Source organism: Molothrus aeneus, chromosome 27, assembly GCF_037042795.1.
Source record: "Molothrus aeneus isolate 106 chromosome 27, BPBGC_Maene_1.0, whole genome shotgun sequence".
In the NCBI taxonomy this organism is placed as follows: domain Eukaryota; kingdom Metazoa; phylum Chordata; class Aves; order Passeriformes; family Icteridae; genus Molothrus; species Molothrus aeneus.
Window position 1 is genome coordinate 3,848,138 of NC_089672.1, and position 19,199 is coordinate 3,867,336.

At 52.4% G+C, this 19,199-nt stretch overlaps 1 protein-coding gene and 1 long non-coding RNA gene across 6 annotated transcripts; one reads left to right on the forward strand and one right to left on the reverse strand.

The window, feature by feature from the left end:
• Nucleotides 1–1,097: 1,097 nt before the first annotated feature.
• On the reverse strand, nucleotides 1,098–4,581 carry LOC136567052 (uncharacterized). The gene is made up of 3 exons (XR_010785098.1): nucleotides 3,951–4,581; nucleotides 3,548–3,616; nucleotides 1,098–1,412 (listed from the first exon to the last, which is right to left on the reverse strand). It is a non-coding gene; the product is annotated as an uncharacterized lncRNA (long non-coding RNA).
• On the forward strand, nucleotides 3,387–18,692 carry LOC136567011 (calcium/calmodulin-dependent protein kinase type IV-like). 5 transcript variants are annotated; one of them, XM_066566446.1, is made up of 12 exons: nucleotides 3,387–3,506; nucleotides 3,919–4,049; nucleotides 7,588–7,666; nucleotides 7,930–7,992; nucleotides 11,090–11,172; nucleotides 11,251–11,323; nucleotides 12,124–12,214; nucleotides 12,307–12,381; nucleotides 12,973–13,048; nucleotides 14,012–14,138; nucleotides 15,226–15,378; nucleotides 16,122–18,692. In XM_066566446.1, the coding sequence occupies exons 2-12, from the start codon at nucleotides 3,952–3,954 to the stop codon at nucleotides 16,758–16,760; spliced, it is 1,557 nt and encodes a 518-aa protein (XP_066422543.1). In that variant the 5' UTR covers nucleotides 3,387–3,506; nucleotides 3,919–3,951; the 3' UTR covers nucleotides 16,761–18,692. The 5 variants fall into 5 exon arrangements, with proteins under 5 accessions (XP_066422543.1, XP_066422541.1, XP_066422542.1 ...); XM_066566444.1 differs by having other exon boundaries at nucleotides 3,391–3,512; XM_066566445.1 differs by having other exon boundaries at nucleotides 3,393–3,512; nucleotides 3,922–4,049.
• The last annotated feature ends 507 nt before the right edge of the window (nucleotides 18,693–19,199 follow it).

Consider the following 19,199-nt stretch of genomic DNA (forward strand, 5'->3'; position numbering starts at 1 on the left):
CGGCTCGGCTCTAATGGGATGCTTAAGCCGCCTTTTAGGTTTTTAATGAGCGGATCCCGGCAGGAATGCTAAACACGGGCAGGTACAGCCCTGCCTCGCCGGCAGCCGCGCGTGTTCCCGTGTCCTTGTCTGGCTCAAGTGAGCTCTGACCTCATTTGCTTCGCGCCGTTCAATTAACGAGGCGAGCGGCGCTGGGGGGAAGGGGGGATGCCGGGGGGGGGTCACCCCATGTATTAATTTCCATTTTATGTTCCAAACAATTGAGCAGCGCACGGCGGTAGCCGGTCCCTGGCGGGGCCGCTCTCAGACTCTGCTCTGCCCGCGCTGGGATTTGCCCCAGACCCCCAGCCCGCGGGGTTTGGGGGTTTGGGGGGACCGTGGGGACCCCGTTTCAGCCTCGTCATCCCGTTTTCCACCCAGGAAGGGCCGATTCGGCGGGTTTGGATAATGTCCCTCCATCTTGTGCTTCATCCGGAACATCGATGGCTGCCAATGAGACAGAAATGATTGGGAAAAGGGCGAGGGAGGGAGAGAAATGTTTCCCGGGATGTTAAAATAGCCACTTCAGGCACCTAAATTTATGCTGCTCAGAAATGGATTTTTTAGTCCAGGGTAATGAGAGAACAAAATAATTAATTCCTCTCCCGCAGACAAAAGGCTGGAGGAGCGGATCCAGCCCCAGCGTCCCACCAGCCCGGCAGGGAATGGGACAATTCCCGCTGCCAGCCGCTGGATCTGCGCCTCGGGAACGTGTCCTGGCTGGGGACAGCACCTGCAAAGGGCACCCCCCACCCCACGGGGGTTTTGGGGTTTGCAGGGGTCGGGGGCTGCCCCATTCCCATCCCCATTTCCCTCTGTCTGGGCTGATCCAGCTCCGTGCCCATCCCGTGCCCACCCACGGGTGCCCGTGGGTGCCAGGGGGGGTTGGACCCCTCGTTAGGGGCCCAATTATGAGATTTCCAAAGGGAAGGAGCTGCCAACACAGCCCCCCACTCTTTGGGGATGAACGGGGGGGAATTGTGCTTGTTATAAATATTAATTATGCAAGGCAGCCTCTGCAGCCCACCCTTGTCTCCACAACATTCCAGGACAGGGAGAGAACGGAGGCAGAGTCAATTTATTCATGGAGCAGGTCACTCCCTGCACGGAGAACATCCCTTTCAAAAGGGAGCTGCAACTGGAGGAGATCAAGCAGGGCTGAGTTTGCCTCCCTCAGATATGATAAAATATTCTAATAAATACTCGGGGAGCCCATGACAACGAAAACGTTTTGTTCATGGCGGGGCCTTTTGGGGGGTCTCCTGTTTGTGCTGAGGGATTTGGGGGGGTCCTGAAGCATCCTCAGGGCCTGTGTACCCCTCAGTCCCACTGGAAGGTCACTGTCCTATGGGATGCTCTCCTTATTTCCAATTCTTAATAGAAAAACATAAAAATCTGTTGTTTCCTTGTCCCTGGATGTTCAGGAGGCGTTTCCTGCTTCCCTTGCTATGGGGAATACGACACCCCACAGGCTCCCAGACACAGGGACAGCAGCACCCCAACCCCATTCCCACTCCCACTCTGTTCCTGGCCCCATTCCAGCCTCATTCCTGTCCTTTTCCCAGCCCTATCTCCACTCCCACCCCATCCCTGGCCCCATCCCATCTCCTTCTCTAATCCCGTGTCCATTCTAATTCTGTTCCTGGCCCCAGTCCCAATCCAAGTTTCACCCCGGCCCTATCCCCATCCCATCCCCATTCCCATCTCGTCCCCAACCCCACCCCAATCCAACCCCATCCTCACTCCCATCCCAGCCTCAGTCCCAGCCCTGCCCAGTCTCATCCTATCTCCATTCCCTGTTCCTGGCCCCACCCCAATCCCAATCCCATCCTAAACCCACCCATGCCTGGTCCCTTGATCCCATTTCACCCCCCCACCTCCACTGCTCATCCCCCTCCTCCAGCCGGGCCCCACCATTCCCAGTGCCACTCCCACCACCCCCAGTGCCACTCCCAGTGCCATTCCCACCATTCCCAGTGCCATTCCCGGTGCCATTCCTGCCATTCCCGGTGCCATTCCTGCCATTCCCAGTGTCATTCCCAGTGCCATTCCCAGTGCCATTCCCACCATTCCCAGTGCCATTCCCACCAAACCCAGTGCCATTCCCAGTGCCATTCCCACCATTCCCAGGGCTATTCCCACCATTCCCAGTGCCATTCCCAGTGCCATTCCCACCATTCCCAGGGCTATTCCCAGTGCCATTCCCAGTGCCATTCCCAGTGCCATTCCCACCATTCCCAGGGCTATTCCCAGTGCCATTCCCAGTGCCATTCCCACCATTCCCAGTGCCACTCCCAGTGCCACTCCCAGTGCCATTCCCAGTGCCATTCCCAGTGCCACTCCCAGTGCCATTCCCACCATCCCCAGCCCATTCCCACTCCAGGCCCGTAACTCAATCCCTCTCCAATCCCAATCCCATCCCCTCCCCGTCCCCTCCCACCTTCCCACGTCCCCCCCACCCCCCCCGTTCCCATCCGGTGGGCGACGGCGTCACCGTGCGGCCGCTCCGGGCAGCGCCCGCGCCCCCCGCTCCGCGCCCCCCGGCACCGGGGGGGGTTCTCGGTTCCGGCTGCTCGGGGGGGGCACAGCCCGGCCCCGGTGCGTGCGGGGCTGCGGGGCGGGGGCAGCGGCACCGGGGGGTTCCGGTGCTCCCGGGCGCCCCCGCCGCGGGGCCGGGTCCTGCCGGTGCGGGCGGGGGGTGGGGGCTGCCCGGGCTCCCCCCGAACCCCGCGCGGGTCCCGTAGCCCCGGGGGGGCGGCGGGGGGGTGCAGTGGCGGCGCCGGGCCGGGGGGTGGCACGGCCGAGCCAGGCGGGAGCCGCTGATGCTGCCGGGGAGGGTCCCGGTGCTCCGCAGCCCCGGCCCCGCATCCCCACCTTCCTCTCTCCCTGCAGCGCTGCTCTGCCGCTTCCCGGCAGCCCGGCAGCCTCTCATCGCCGCCTCCCGGTGCTGCCCGGTGTCCCGGCATCCCTGCATCCTCCCATCCCGGCATCCTGGCAGCTGCATCCGTGCTGGCCGGCATCCTCCCATCCCTGCATCCTCCCATCCCTGCATCCCTCCATCCTCTCATCCCTCCATCCTCCCATCCCTGCATCCCTCCATTCCCGAGTTCTCCCATCCCTGCATCCCTCCATCCTCTCATCCCTCCATCCTCCCATCCCTGCATCCCTCCATTCTCCCATCCCTGCATCCCTCCATTCCCGCGTCCTCCCATCCCTGCATCCCTCCATCCTCCCATCCCTGCATCCCTCCATTCCCGCGTCCTCCCATCCTTTCTCCCTCCATCTTCCCATCCCTGCATCCTCCCAGCCCCGTGAAGCCCCCCCGGAGCAGCTGAGCCGTGACGCCCCGATTTGGGGAGCACCGGGGGGGCTCTAGGGCAGGCTCAGCACCGGCCCCGCGGGCTCGGGACCCCCCGTGCCCACCCCCGGCACGGCCGCCCCGCGGCGGGGATGAGGCGGCGCCGCAGGTAATGGTACGTGCCGGGCCACGACCCCACCCCAAAATTACCGGGGGCGTGTGGAGGGCTGGAGTGTGGGGGGTGCTGCAGGAATTGGGGTGCGAACCGGTCCGCGGGCTCTGCAAAGCCGGGGGGGACCCAAACAGGTGGGAATGGGGTGGGAAAAGGAGGAGGGAGTGGTGGGAAAAGCAGAGAAGGGGGGGAAAACATCCCACAGAGGGGGGAATTATCTCGGCAAAGGCATCGTACGTGCCGGGTGGGAAGGGGATTTGTGGTTCCGCGGCGCTCGATAATCCCCAGCGCTGGTTTTTCCCGAGCCATCTGGGCTCCCGGGGAAGCGCGGGGGGGATTTGGGTGGGGGTGAGGCGGGGGGGCTGCGCCGATCCATGCCGGGGGCTCCCCTTCCCCTTCCCCTTCCCAGCAGCTGGAGGCAGCTGGCAGCCCCCAGCCCACCATGCCGTCGTCCAAGAGCGAGAGCGAGTTCTGGATCGATGGATCCCACCGGGAGGCGGCACTGGAAGATTTCTACGTCGTGGGCCCTGAGCTGGGACGGTACCGGGCGGGGAGAGCGAACGGGGAGGGGCTGGGAGGGGCAGGAGCCCCCCGGGGCTGGGAGCGGGTCCTGGATGGGGCCTGGGGGGGAGAGGGATGGAGGGATGTGGGGAGGGCTGAGGAATACAGAGGGGATGGATTTGGGGGGTGGGCGGAGGGATTTGGAGTGGGGCGATGAAAGGAAATGGGGGGGGGTGAAGGGATGCAGGAAAGGATGCAGGAAGAGAGGGAGAGGTGTGAAGGGGATGGAGGGATGTGGGGAGGGGTGAGGAATACAGAGAGGATGGATTGGGGGAGATGGAGGGATTTGGGGGGGGTGGATGAAGGGGAATGGGGAGAAGGGATGCAGGGGAGGATGCAGGAAGGGAGGGACAGATAGGAAGGGGGTGGATGGATGGATGTGGGAGGAATGGATGAGTAGAGATGGGAGAATGGAGGGATGCAGGAAGGGTGGATGTGGAAGGGCTGGGGAAGGATGGGTAAGGGGCTGGATGGTGACAGACCCTCCCCTCTTGTGTTACCTGGCCTTGGCCTGTGCTGTGACGCTGCAGAAAGGGTCTGGCAGAGCTCCCGGGGCATTTGCAGGTTGGGCTGGGGGTCCCTGGGCCTGCGGAGGTCGATAGTGCTCATGTCCAAGGCAGTGGGATCAGGGGGGCACCCATCTCTCCTCTGAGCACCCCAAAGCTCTGGGGGTGGCCAATGAGAGGGTCCTGCCTGCTGCAGCCCCCTGCAAAGGCCAGGCAGTGCCAGAGCCTGAATTCTCACTCTGGATTTGGCTTGCAGAGCCCATCTGAGGGCTGTGATCCCCGTGTCCTGGTGCCCCTCAGGTGTGCCAGGGGGCCATAGTGGGAAGGTTGATGGTCCTGTTTGTGGGGGCTCTGGGCTGTGCCATGGGGTGAGGCAGCTCTGCCTTGGAGCCCTGGCTCAGAACAGGGGGATTTGGTGGCTCAGGCTGGGTTTCCATCCTCAGAGAATCCCAAAAAGCAGCAGTTTTGGTGAAAGCAGGAATTTAAGGGTTTGTATCAAGGTGTGGCCACATCAGCCCAGGGCTTGGGCAGCGCCCAGCCTTTGCACAGAGGGATGTAGGACAGAAGGACAGGCCTGGAGCCCCTGGAATCCATCCATCCATCCATCCATCCATCCATCCATCCATCCATCCATCCATCCATCCATCCATCCATCCATCCAGTTTCAGCACCAGATTTAAATCAAACTCACAGCGTGGTGGGATCTGGGTGGGATTTGGGCTGCTGGGAGCCCACTCTCTGTGCACAGCTCTCCCTCAGAGCCTCTCCTGGCAAGGCTGGACCCAGATCCAGCCAGGAATCCCCAGGGAGCAGGACAGGGATGGAGGGACGTGGGGACAGCGGGGAGGACCCAGCCCGGGGCTGCTCCCGGCCGCACATTCCAGGCTCTCTCGGCAAATCCCATCGTTCGACATTTTCCAGTTCATCTGGAAAGCAAATGCAATTATCTCCCGTGGCAGGCAAGGCTGATTGGGGATATTTATTTGAGGCCCTGAGCGGCGGCTGCGGGGGCCGGCGGGGCCGAGGCGTGGCGAATTCCGAGCGCTGCCCTAATTGGGGACGCGTGAGGGGCAGCGCCGCGGGCACAGCGGGCACAGGAGCCACCCCGAGCCCTCCTAAACGCCGAGCCGAGCGCTCCTAAATGATCTCGTTAGCGGCGGGAATCAGGCTGCGAATTGGCCGTGCGGAAAAAAAATGTAAAGGGAGGGTGAGAGGCGACAGATCCTGGCTGGGATTCAGCTCTGGAGAGGGGGTGGAGGGTCCTGCCCCGTGACCAGCCCAGCTGGGAAATTCCAAGGATAACCCGGTGGCCTCTCCCGCTGGAAGGGCGTTGTTGTGGCGGTCGTAGCAGCAGCGATGCCATTTTGGGGTCAAATTGCAGCTTTTGCCCTTTTTCCTGAGCTGTAGCAGGTGGTGGCCGCCCCTCCTCTCCCCTCCCAGCTTGCAACAATTCGTTTCCAAATCACTTTTTATGTGTAAACTGAAGTTTCGTGGGGAACGTTTGGCAAAAGGGAGGAAATTTTGGAGCTGGGCAGGGTTGGAGCTTGTGGATCCCGCAGCATCCCGGAGTGGTACCCAGTGCCGCCGTTGCCATGGGAACGCCGTTCCCAAGTTCAGCCGGATGAGCTGCAAAATCTGCCCTGGGTTTGGAGACAAATCCCCCTTTCAGGAGAGCACCCGGGAGCGCAGGGGCTGCCTGAGGGGGTGTTGGTGGGCTCAGGGGAGGTTTTGGTGTGAAAATCGCTGGTTTTGGGGCTCTGATCTTGCCGGGCACCTCCAGGCACAGCCTGAGCTCCGTCCCAGAAGGCGGCGAAGCCAAAGTGCGGTAAAACGCGGCCGATGACTCGGGGGCAGGGATTAATGTGCTCCAGGAGCCAGGCAGGGAGAGATGGAATTGCAAATGAGCCCCGGAGCGGCCGGGAGCGCTGGGCTGATTTCACCGTCCAGCGATCGGGAAACGCGATTAACTCGGGCTGAGATGGCCGCGGGCTGCGGGGACGCGGTGGCGGTGCCGGTGTCACCCCAGCGGTGTCACCTGGCGGTGTCTGGTGACGGGGATGGGCTGGGATGGCGCCCCGGCAGCGTCGCTGCTGTCGCCGAGAGGCCGCGAGCGAGCGGGGACGCGGCGGCTCCGTCCCGTCGTGAAAGCCGCTTAAGGATTTAAACCCCCCGTGGGACTCGGGTTTAATTAAAATGGACTTGGAAAGCCGGGATGGATGCGGGAGGGGGTGCAGGAGGAAGGGGTGCGGGAGAGGGGGGCATCAGGAGGGGGATTTGGGGTGGGGATGAAGGAGAGGGGTATAGGAAGGGAATTCAGGAATGGGGGAATGCAGGAGGAAGAGGATGTGGGGATGAAGGAGAGGGGTACAGGGGGTAATTCAGGAATTGGGGATGCAGGAGGAAGAGGATGTGGGGATGAAGGAGAGGGGTACAGGGGGTAATTCAGGAATTGGGGATGCAGGAGGAAGAGGATGTGGGGATGAAGGAGAGGGGTACAGGGGGTAATTCAGGAATTGGGGATGCAGGAGGAAGAGGATGTGGGGATGAAGGAGAGGGGTATAGGAAGGGAATTCAGGAATGGGGGAATGCAGGAGGAAGAGGATATGGGGATGAAGGAGACGGGTACAGGAGGGGAATTCAGGAATGGGGGATGCAGGAGGAAGAGGATGTGGGGATGAAGGGATGGGGTACAGGAAGGGAATTCAGGAATTGGGGATGCAGGAGGAAGGGGATGTGGGGATGAAGGAGAGGGGTACAGGAGGGGAATTCAGGAAGTGGGGATGCAGCAGGAAGAGGATGTGGGGTGGGGATGAAGGGATGGGGTACAGGAGGGGAATTCAGGAATTGGGGATGCAGGAGGAGGGAGATCCATGAAAGGCAGGATCCATGAAGAGTGGGATGAATTCACGCTGAGCTCCCAGGGCCTGGCACTGCCAAAGGTGCTGGTGGGGGGCACAGGGGGAGCAGGACCCCCAGCTCTGTGCCAGCCTCACGTCCCCTCTGCCCTCCAGGGGAGCCACCTCGGTGGTGTTCAGCTGCCAGGAGAAGGGCACGGGAGCTCCCTACGCTGCCAAGATCCTGAAGAAAACGGTGAGAGGGGCTGGGGATGGGAAGGGGGAGCATCAGGGAGCTGGGGGAGGGCTGGTGCTGTCTCTCCTCCCTGCCCCTTGGCACCAGGACGGGTGTGGGGCTGGCACCGGGCATTGCTCCCACGATCTGGGGGTCCCACATGGACAAAGCGCTGGGATTTGGGCTGGGGGTGGGCTCTGGGACAGCCATAAAATGTGCTGGGTGTAATGTGGGGAGCCAGGGGCGGGTCTGGCAGCACAGGTGACGCAAGCTCTGCTTCCCAGATTGACAAAAAGATCGTGAGGACGGAGATCGGGGTCCTGCTGCGCCTCTCGCACCCCAACATCGTGAGTAGGACCCCGGGGACACAGCTGCCACCTCCCTTTGGGTGCTGGGGCTGGGTTTGCCCTTAACTCAGCCTGGTGCTGAGGGAAGGGCTGCAGCGTCCTTGTTCTCATCCTGTCCTGGTGTAGAACGAAGGCGTCACCCCAGGAAAACCCTTCCTGCACCCCCTGAACCCTCCCTGCCTCACTCACAGCATCCAGGTGATGCCCCCTCTCACTGCCACATGAAATTCCTGCTCCTTGCAGCTCCTTTGAGCTCCCAGCTCTGACATCCAAAGCCCGAGGACCCCCCCTGTCCTCCCCCTTCCCACACCCTGGCTTGAGATTTCCACCAGGCAGGCAATTTCCATCGAGGAGATCAAATGAATCCCAGGGAAAATTGCCTGCCTGGAATGAAGGGGAGATAAAAGGGGAGGCCAGGGCTGCAGGGCTGGGGCTGTGTCCTGCCCACTCAGCACTCCAGGGATAACAGGAGTGGGGTTGGAGCTGATCTAATCCAGCCAGGGCCAGCAGAGCCCCTCCGGAATGCCAGGGGCCTCCCAAAAAAGGGGCATTCCCAACTGCATGGTTCCTCTGGGAAATCGCAAAAGGATCTTGGAGAACACCTGAGTTAAGGAAATGACACAGAAAAAGCCACCTGGGAGCTGCTGTGGGGCTGAGGGTTGGGCCAGGCCCTGCTCCTGTTGGGATTGTGATCAGGACATCGCTGGGACATCGCTGGGACATCACTGGGACATTGTCTTGCCCCAGGCTGCAGCATCCCCCAAACCCTGGGCACAGCTTCTCCCAGCCCATCCTCGGAGTTTTGCTCTCTGGAGAAGCCCAAAACCTTCACGTCAAGAGATGAAGCCAAGAGAAATCCCAGCGATCCCAAAACCAGAGATAAAGAGGCCAAAGCACTGGGGACAGGTTGTCTCTAAACCTCTCAGGCAGCTGGGTGTGGGCCTGTTTTGGGGTGTTTCAGTGGTTTTGGGACAATTTGGTGCTTCCATGGAGACATTTCCCCCATCCCAGCACATCTGGAGAGACGCAGGGATGGGAATCACACCCTTGGAGCAGCCCAGGTGGATGGGAAGAGGCTCCTTTCTGATGTATTATCAGGAACACCACAGAAAATCCAATTTCCACCCTCCCCTCTCCTCAGAGCCAGAGAGGAGGATCCATCCTGTTGGAATATTTAAATCCCCGAGCTTTCCATGGGGTTCTGCTCATCCCCACGTTCAAGTGATGTTTGAAGAGGAGCAGCTCTGCTCCATCATTGCTGCTATCGTGCAGCACCGACCTCGGCAGAGGCTGATAATAGGATTGTAAACTTTTGAAGTTAATAGGAAAATTATAGTGCTCTGTGTATTATTATAATGCAATAAGCTGCCACATAGTGTCTCTCACCCCGCAGGGGATCAAGGCTTGTCACCCAGCCTGGGAAGGGAATGATTAAAGCCCCATGAAATTCGCAGTGTCACAAAAGTCTTAAGAAGCATGAAATTCTTGGGTTTCCATTAAAAAAAAAATTTAAAAAGTGGGGAAAAAAAAAAGGAAAAAAATTGCATTTGGACGTTGCTTTAAGAGAGAGTTGTTAATTCCAGATGGGCTGTGGAGACACAAAGGGCTCGTGTGGGAGCTGAATCACAAAAAGTGAGGACAAAACCAAGGGTTTGGTGCCTCGTCTGCTGCAGGACATTTCCAGATCCTTGATCCCAGAGTGGCTGTGACCCCACAGGGTGTGTCTGGCTCTCCCTCATCCCATGCCAGGTGTGCAGGATCAGGATCCATCCCATGGGATGCAGCTGGAGTTGCACAGGACTCTGAGGTGCCCATGGAGCTGCAAAATCCCAAAGCTCTCAAGGAGCTCCTCTGCCAAACAAGCTCAGAGATGTAAAGAGGATCAGGGCTCTGCACATTCCCAGATTCATCTTTAATCTGTGTTAAGGGAGTGGGGCCTGCTGTGAAAAATTCAAAAAAATTCAGGTGAAAACAAACCAAGAGTGAGGAAAAACCAAACAAACAGAGGAAGGAAATGTTTGCACTGAAATAACCCTTTCCACCCTCCCTGGTGGTCAAAGTCTCCTCCCAGCACAGCATTCCTGCATTGTCACTGTCACATTTTCTGGAAAAATCCCTTCAGCCAGGATTTCCTCCCTTGGGAAGCTGAGAAGCCTCAGAGAAAAATGAAAACAATGATTATCTTCTTGCTTCTCCTGCGTTTTGCTGCTTTGGAATGTGGGTTGGAGATTGTTTATCCAACGTGTGACTTGGTTTTATTTAATGACAATCACAGCCAGCTGTGTGGGACTCTGGAGAGTCTGGGTTTTTCATTAGTATCTTGCTAAACCTTCTGTAAGTACCCTTTCTATATTCTTTAGTACAGCTTTAGTATAGCGTTTTTTAATAGAATATAATACCATAAAATAGTAAATTAGCCTTCTAAGAACATGGAGTCAGATTCATAATTTCCTCCCCTCAACAGGGGACCTCAACCTGCATCCCATAGCCCACATCTTGCATTCTACATCCCAAATCCCATATCCTACATCCCACATCCCTAAATCCCTCCTGCCACCCTTCCCTTCCCTTTTTTCTTTTTTCCTTTTCTTTTTCCTTTTCCCTTACTTTTTATTTATTTATTTTTAAAATTTATTTATTTCCTCCATATGGGTATGATTTCTTTTATGATTTCATTTTTAATCCCTTTATTTATTAATTACTTTATTTCTTTATAACATTGTGATTGTTTCTTTCATGATCACATTTTTATCCATTTTCCAGTTTTATTTATTTTATTTTATTTATTTATTTATTTCCTCCACATGATGATTTCTTTTATTATTTCATTTTATCCTTTTATTTATTAATTACTTTATTCATTTATTTATAACATTGTGGTTGTTTCTTTTATGATCACATTTTAATCAATTTTCCAGTCTTATTTATTTTATTTATTTTATTTATTTTATTTTATTTATTTTATTTCTTTATTTCCTCCGTATGGGTATGATTTCTTTTATCATTTCATTTTTTATCCCTTTATTTATTAATTACTTTATTTATTCATAACATGGTGATTGTGTATTTTATCATTTCATTTTTATCCATTTTCCAGATCAAGCTGAAGGAGATTTTCGAGACGCCCTCGGAGATCGCGCTGGTGCTGGAGCTGGTGACGGGGGGAGAACTCTTTGACAGGTGAGGATCAGCTCCAGGGGGATGGATCCTGGGAGGAGGAGGAGGATGGCGGGGGCTGAAGGCTCCGTGTGCCCACAGGATCGTGGAGAGGGGGTTCTACAGCGAGCGGGATGCGGCAAACGTGGTCAAGCAGATCCTGGAGGCTGTTTCGGTAACGGGGAGCGTGTGGCACTGGGGGGGCTGCAGCCAAATATCCCTGGGGAGAAGGGCCTGGAGGTGCCCCCATCCCAAATATCCCTGGGGAGAAGGGCCTGGAGGTGCTCCCATCCCAAATATCCCTGGGGAGAAGCACCCAGAGCTGCCCCCATCCCAAATATCCCTCAGGAGAAGGGTCTGGAGATGCCCCCATCCCAAATATCCCTGAGGAAAAGCACCTGGAGCTGCATTGATCCCAAATATCCCTGGGGAGGAGTGCATGGAGTGGCACTGATCCCAAATATCCCTGGGGAGAGGCACCCAGAGCTGCACTGATCCCAAATGTCCCTCAGAAGAAGGGTCTGGAGATGCCTCCATCCCAAATATCCCTCAGGAGAGGCACCTGGAGCTGCCCCCACCCCAAATATCCCTGGGGAGAAGCACCCAGAGCAGCACTGATCCCAAATATCCCTGGGGAGAAGCACCTGGAGCTGCCCCCATCCCAAACACCTCATTTCTCCCCTTGCCCTTGGCCTCCCAAAGGCACCACTGGGAGAAGTTGGATCTGCTCTTAAGGGGTGATGAAGAGGAGGATGGAGGAAGGTCAGGGCTGCTCTGCATCCCAGAGTTTCCATGGCAACGGGAGGGTTTAAAAACCAGGAACTCCTGACTGGAAACGGATCCTCCACAGCGGTGGCTGTTCCTGAGCTGGTCCCGAGTTTGTGACAGGTCCCCAATCGCTGCTGCCACCTCCCAAATTCTGTCTGAGGCCGTTCCTTTCCTTTTCACACCCCACTTTTCCTTTTTTTTTTGCAGTATTTGCACGAGAATGGGGTCGTGCACCGGGACCTGAAGCCGGAGAACCTGCTCTACGCTGACCTGTCCCCCAATGCACCCCTCAAAATCGGTGGGTTGGGGACCTGGCCAGGGGTCCTGGCACGACTGGGGGTCCCAGTGCCCCTCCCTGATGGCACTGCCACTCCCTTGTGTCCCTGCAAGGTGACTTTGGGCTCTCCAAGATCGTGGATGAACAGGACACCATGAAAACCGTGTGTGGGACACCGGGGTACTGCGGTGAGCGGGGAGGGGGACCGGGGCTGGAGGGACATCTGGGGACAGGAAAATTGGGGTGGAAGGGATGGAGGGACATTTGGGGACAGGAAAATTGGGGTGGGAGAGAGGGAGGGACATTTTGGGGTGGGAGGGAGAGAGGGACATGGTGGGAAGAGGAAAATTGGGGCGGGAGAAAGGAGGGACATTCTCGGAGAGGAAAATTGGGGTGAGAGGGAGAGAGGGACATTTTGGGGACAGGAAAATTGGGGTGGGAGGATGAGAGGGAGATTGTGGGGAGAGGAAAATTGGGGTGAGAGGGAGAGAGGGACATTCTGGGGGGAAGAAAATTAGGGTGGGAGAGATGGGAGGAACATTTTGGGGAGAGGAAAATTGGGGTGGGAGGGACATTCCAGGGGGTTTTTCCTGCCCGAGGCCGGGCACAGCTCACTGCAGGAATAGCTGGGACCGTGCCCCATTTATCCTCTTTTCCTTCCCATTTATCCCTTTTCTCCTCATTTATCCCTTTTCTCCACACCTGCCAGTGCCCTGCAGGGTTTTCTCCACTGGGACCCCCCCCTATGGGTGTGTTTGACCCCCAAATTTTCCTTCCAGCCCCCGAAATCCTGCACGGGTGCCCCTATGGACCAGAGGTGGACATGTGGAGCGTGGGTGTCATCACCTACATCCTGTGAGTGTCACAGCCAGGGGACACAGCAAGGGGGGCTTTGTCCCCTCTGTCCCTGCTGGGGGGTGTTGAATATGCAGGGTTCCCAGGAGGAAGGAGGAAATTAATTAATTTGACTCTATGTTTTTAGAAGGCATATAATATAATATAATATAATATAATATAATATAATATAATATAATATAATATAATATAATATAATATAATATAATATAATATAATATAATATAATATAATATAATATAATATAATATAATATAATATAATATAATATAATATAATATAATATAATAGTATAGTATAGTATAGTATAGTATAGTATCTTATAGTATATTATATTATAGTATATTATAGTATATTATAGTATAGTATATATAATAGAAATATATTATGGTATATATACAATATAATAGAAATATAATATTATAAATATACCTTATAAATTTATGTTATAAATATATATTATAAATTTGTGTTATAAATTTATATTACAAATTTATATATTATATTATATTATATTATATTATATTATATTATATTATATTATATTATATTATATTATATTATATTATATTATATTATATTATATTAATAAATACTGTACTACAACTATACTAAAGAATAGAGAAGGGATGCATCAGGAAGCTTAACAAGAATGATAATGAAAACCTGTGACTTTTTTTTTTCCAGAGCCCTGACACAGCTGGCTGTGATTGGTCATTAAGTAAAAACAATTCACATGAAACCAATCAAACAATGACTAATTAGTAAATAATCTCCAGACCACATTCCAGAGCAGCAAAACACAGGAGAAGCAAGCAGAAAATTACTGTTTTCATTTTTCCTCTGAGGCTTCTCAGCTTCCCAAGGGAAGAAATCCTGGGGAAGGGATTTTTCAGGGGATGTGACAGTGATGGGGGGGTGGCAGGGTTGGTGGCACTGTGTCCCACGGCTCTGTCCCCCCAGGCTCTGTGGCTTCGAGCCTTTCTTTGACCCGCGGGGGGACCAGTACATGTACGGCCGCATCCTCACCTGCGACTACGAGTTCGTGTCCCCCTGGTGGGACGAGGTGTCCCCAAACGCCAAGGACTTGGTGAGTGAGGCACTGCTGGGCTTGGCAAACTGTAAAATTTATTATTTTATTTTATTTTATTTTTATACTTTATTTTATTTTATTCTAATTTATTTTTATCTTTTTTATTTTATTTTATGTCACTTTATTTTACTTTAATTCATTTCTCCTCTCCTCCCTTTCCTTTCCTTTCCTTTCCTTTCCCTTCCCTTTCTTTTCTTTTCCCTTACTTTATTTGTATTTATTTATTTCTTCCACATCTTTATGATTTCTTTTATTATTTCATTTTTATCCCTTTATTTATTAGTTAATTTGTTTCTTTATAACATTTTGATTGTTTATTTTAAGATTTAATTTCTAGCCATTTATTTATTGATTTCTTTAGTTGTATTTATTTATTAATTTTTAAAATTCTATTTATTTATCTATCACATTTATTTACATATGGGTTTATGTTTATGTATTTATGACAAATTTTCATTTATTTATGAAAAATTTTTATTTAGTTATTTGTCACTATTTTCATTATTGGTTTCACCTATTTTATTATTTTATTTTTTTCATTTATTGCATTTGTTTATTTCTTTTCTTTTATTAAGCACATATTTTTTATTTCTTGCATTTCATGTTTTTATTTTCATGTATTTACTATATATATTTATCTAATTAAATTTATTTATTTCCTACATAATTCTATTAATTTTTTTGTGTGAATTATTTATTTATTTATTATGATGCACACTTGCTTTCTTTAATTTCCTTTATTTATTCCTTAATTTTTATGATTGATTTTGATTAATTAATGTAATTTATTATTTTGATTTTAAAAATATTTATTATTGATTTTATGATTAATTTTATTTCTTTCTATTTCTATTTTCTATTTCTTTCTATTTAATTTCTTATTTCTTTCTTTTTACTTCTTTCTTTCTTCTTTATTTTTATTATTGATTTTATTATTTATTATGATAAATTTTATGATTTATTATGATTATTTTGATGATTCATTTGATTTTATGATTTCTATATTATATATTAATTATAATCATCCTTATTTTACTGCGAATTACTACGAAATAACGAAAAATAGCCATTTTGATGCCTTCAGGTCAGGAAATTGATCGTTTTGGATCCCCAGAAGAGGCTGACGGTTCACCAGGCCCTGCAGCACCCCTGGGTCACTGGGAAAGCAGCAAAATTCGCTCACATGGACAGCACGCAGAGGAAACTGCAGGAATTCAATGCCAGGAGGAAACTGAAGGTGAGGAGGGGACACCTGGCACCATCAGGGACGTGTGACAGCACAGGGAGGGGACACCGGAAAGGGAAGTTTATTTTCTGCCTCTGACATTTCATAGATTTCTAAAAGTGACAGTGGATTAAAAAGTAAAAGTGCCGCCTCTCCAATGACACTAAACAAACCAACAGTCTGTCAAATTTCCCTTCTTCCATAAAAGAATGCAAAATGAGAAGTTATTTACAAAAAAGGGGGTGGAAACGTTTGTTACGAAAATGCATAAACATCAAAAAACTTAGAAAATCTTAAAAAATCAAAGCGGCAGAGATAACTGTCCCCATCCATGGCCTGGAAGGGCAGCACCCTCTTGGGTACCGAGGGACAGTTTGGAGCGGTGCCAGGGGATTTTTGGGATGGATTTTAGGGAAAGGTTCCTCCCCTGCGTGTGCTGGGCACTGAATTCCCTCAACCTGAGGCAGCCACGGCTGCAGGAGTTTGGGGTGGAATTGCTGGGGATGAGATTGCTGGGGATGAGATTGTTGGGGCAGGATTGTGGGGATGATATTGTTGGGATGGGACTGTTGGAACATGGAATTGTGGTGCCGGGATTGTGGGGTGGGGTTGCTGGGGCAGGATTGTGGGGATGGGATTGTGGGCTGGGATGGTTGAGGTGGGATTGTTGGGTTGTCCTGGGCCAGGCCAGGATTTGTGCTGGGTGATCCCCTCGGAACATTCCACAATTCCCTGATCCTCTGCCCCTCTCCCAGGCTGCCATGAAAGCCGTGGTGGCCTCCAGCCGCTTGGGCAACCACGGCCACCACGACTGCTCCCGCAGCGGCCGCGGCCATGGGGGACCCCGGGTCCTGGCCCAGCCCGCGGGGAACGGCAGCGCCGGGGCCGGCACGGAGCTCAGAACGTTCCAGAGCGACCACCCTGCCACGTTCCAGAGCGACCGCTCCGATGTGGGCCCGGTGGCCATGGTCCAGAGTGACCACCCTGCCACGGTCCAGAGTGACCATCCCACCACGTTCCAGAGTGACCACTGCACTGAGGGCCCGGTGGCCGCGTTCCAGAGTGACCACCCCACCACAGTCCAGAGTGACCATCCCGCCGCGTTCCAGAGTGACCATCCCGCCACATTCCAGAGTGACCACCCCAATGTGGCCTCAGTGGCCAAGTTCCAGAGTGACCACCCCACCCTGGGCCCGGTGGCCGCGTTCCAGAGTGACCATCCCGCCACGTTCCAGAGTGACCACCCCAATGTGACCCCGGTGGCCAAGTTCCAGAGTGACCACCCCACCATGTTCCAGAGTGACCACCCTGATGTGGCCCCAATGTCCATGGTCCAGAGTGACCACGCCGTGGTGGCCCCGGTGGCCGTGCCAGGGCCTGCCTGTGACAGCTAACAGCCCCACAGTGGTGGCATCGCCAAGCCTTGGCTGCTGCTCTGGGCTCTGGGACATCCTCGTGTCACGTCCTGGGACATCCTCGTGTCGTGTCCTGCCAGCCCCGCTCGCTGTCCCTCTGTCTGTCCCCACCAGCTGAGGGGACATGGCAGTGACTTTTCTTCCCACTCTGCAGCAGTCTGGGCCGCCGTGGTTTGGGAAGATCCCAAAAATCGAGACACGAAGAGGATTTCTCCCACCTTTCCTGCAAAGGCAGCGAGTTGTCTTTAAGGGGTTCCTGTAAATAATCATGAAAGTTGGTTTTGTTTTTTATTTTTCTGCCATAGCTGTGACATGTCCAGCGCTGTCACCAGCCCAGCTGTGGGGCTGCTGCTGTGTTAGGAGGGGCTTTCGGAGCCTTTGACCCCAAATGTTCAATCCTCTCTGGAGAGCAGCCCATGCCAGTGCTGCCCTTGTCATTCCCGAGCCCTGGGTTGTGTTTTTTTGGGTGTTCCCCACCTTCAGCCTTGCTGTGGATCCCTGCTGGTGGTGGTGGGGTGGTCACAGACTGGGAATGCTGGTCCAGCCTCCCCTTGGCATTCCAGGTCAGGATTGACACAATTCTAATACAGGAATTTGAATATTGTGAGATTTTAGCCATGCGATTGCTGTTCCCTGAGGGAGATCAGTGAGTTTATACCTTTTTTTAATTTTTATTTTTTAATGAAATCAGCAGACAAACTTATTGAAAATTATTTTTATTTTTAAGGCAGGATAAAAGGTGACCGTTTACAGATTTTAATAGAGAGCAAGTGAGCAGCCAGCAAAAGCCATATTCCATGTGGGAATTGCAGAGAGCTGCTGGGATCCTGCCAGGGTTGAGCCCTAAGGCAGCAACCATGACCTGCACCCCCACATTTTGGGCTTAGAACGGTGTGTTCAGGGTAAAAATCCCACCAAATTCGTACAGGAGGTTCACTCCCCCAGGATGGGCGTGCAGAATTGAGCAGCTGGGACGGGAAGGGCAAAAATAAAACAACCCAAAATTGGATGTTTTGCCAAAGGTGATGCAGCAGTGACGGACCTGAGGATGACAGAGCAGGGGCAGGAGGTTGAGGTCAGAGCAGGGGGAGGAAAAATGAGTTTGGGGATTTTCTCCAGCACAAATAGAAATCAAAGCAGCTCAGAGTGAGGAGGATCCACCCCGGAGCTCAGTGGGGTTTGGGGAGCCAAAGGCAGCAGAGAAATGGGGTGTTCAAGAGGGGCTTTGGCCAGAGCTGCACTTTTTGAACTTGAGCTGCTCTTTTGTGGGGAAGCAGCTGCCCAGAGAGGCGTCCCAGGGGGAAATGAAGCCCCTGATCCCATGGGACTCTGCAGCACAGGGAAATTCCCCCTTTTTCTTTGCATTTTTGGCAGGAGTTTTCCCCTCTCCTTTTTCCAGCCCTGAGGGCTGAGCCTTGCAGGGTGCTCAGCTCCAGCTCTGTGTTGTGTCATTGGACCTGAACCCTGCCTTGTTGTTCCCCAACACAGCTTTTAAAGACTATTTTCTATCCTTTGACATGAAATGCTGATTAAAGCCCCTCACGGGGCCAGGCTGGCACCCCCAGAGCCTGCAGAGCAGGGAAGAGGCTGAGGAACAGTTGCAGAATTCCCAGTAAAATGGGAATTCCGCTTGACAAATCAATTACACAAACTATCTCCAGCGGTGGAAGGATGAAGGAGGGGGCCTGCAAACCAAACCAGAACTGGAGTTTATTTCTTATTATTATTATTATTCCACAGGTATCTGTATTTAAAGGTGGGAAAAAACCACTCCTGGTGGGGAGGTGCATTTTGGTCTGTTTGCTGTTTGCTGAGTGTGTTTGAGTGAGTGCTGCAGTGTGGTGGTGACAGTTCTGCCAGCCAGGTGTTGATGACCAAGTAGAGACAGTGAATAAAGCATCCAACCTCTGAGTGTGGGCTCTGTGTTCACTGTTTTCCTTAAAAATCTAAAGATTTGGGATGGAACGGGTTGGTGTTCTAAGCTGATAAGGAAGTGAGTTTTTAAAGAAGTTGTAGTTCAACCAATTTGTGAAAAGTGCACATTATATGGCTCTATGCAGATTTTTATTATATGTGTTTTGTCGTATTGATTTGTAGTGCTGTATTAACATTGTTATGGGGGGTAAATGTAGTTCTGTAGTTAAAAGGTAAATTTTGTAGTTAAAATAGGAACTATGCATGTGGGATATTTTTTTAAGAAAGGAATGAGGTACTCACACCAGATAGCAGCCACAGGACACCTAAATCTTTCAGAGAAAGTGAATTTATTGCTCCATTATCAGAAGAAATTAACTTTTTCTTGCCTTGCTCAGCCCTGAAGATACCTCAGGATTAAGAGGAAGAAGCTGACACTGACCAGACAGAATCCCGTGTTTGAATGGAATTGATGCATCATGCATGAGCTGTATGAATATGCAA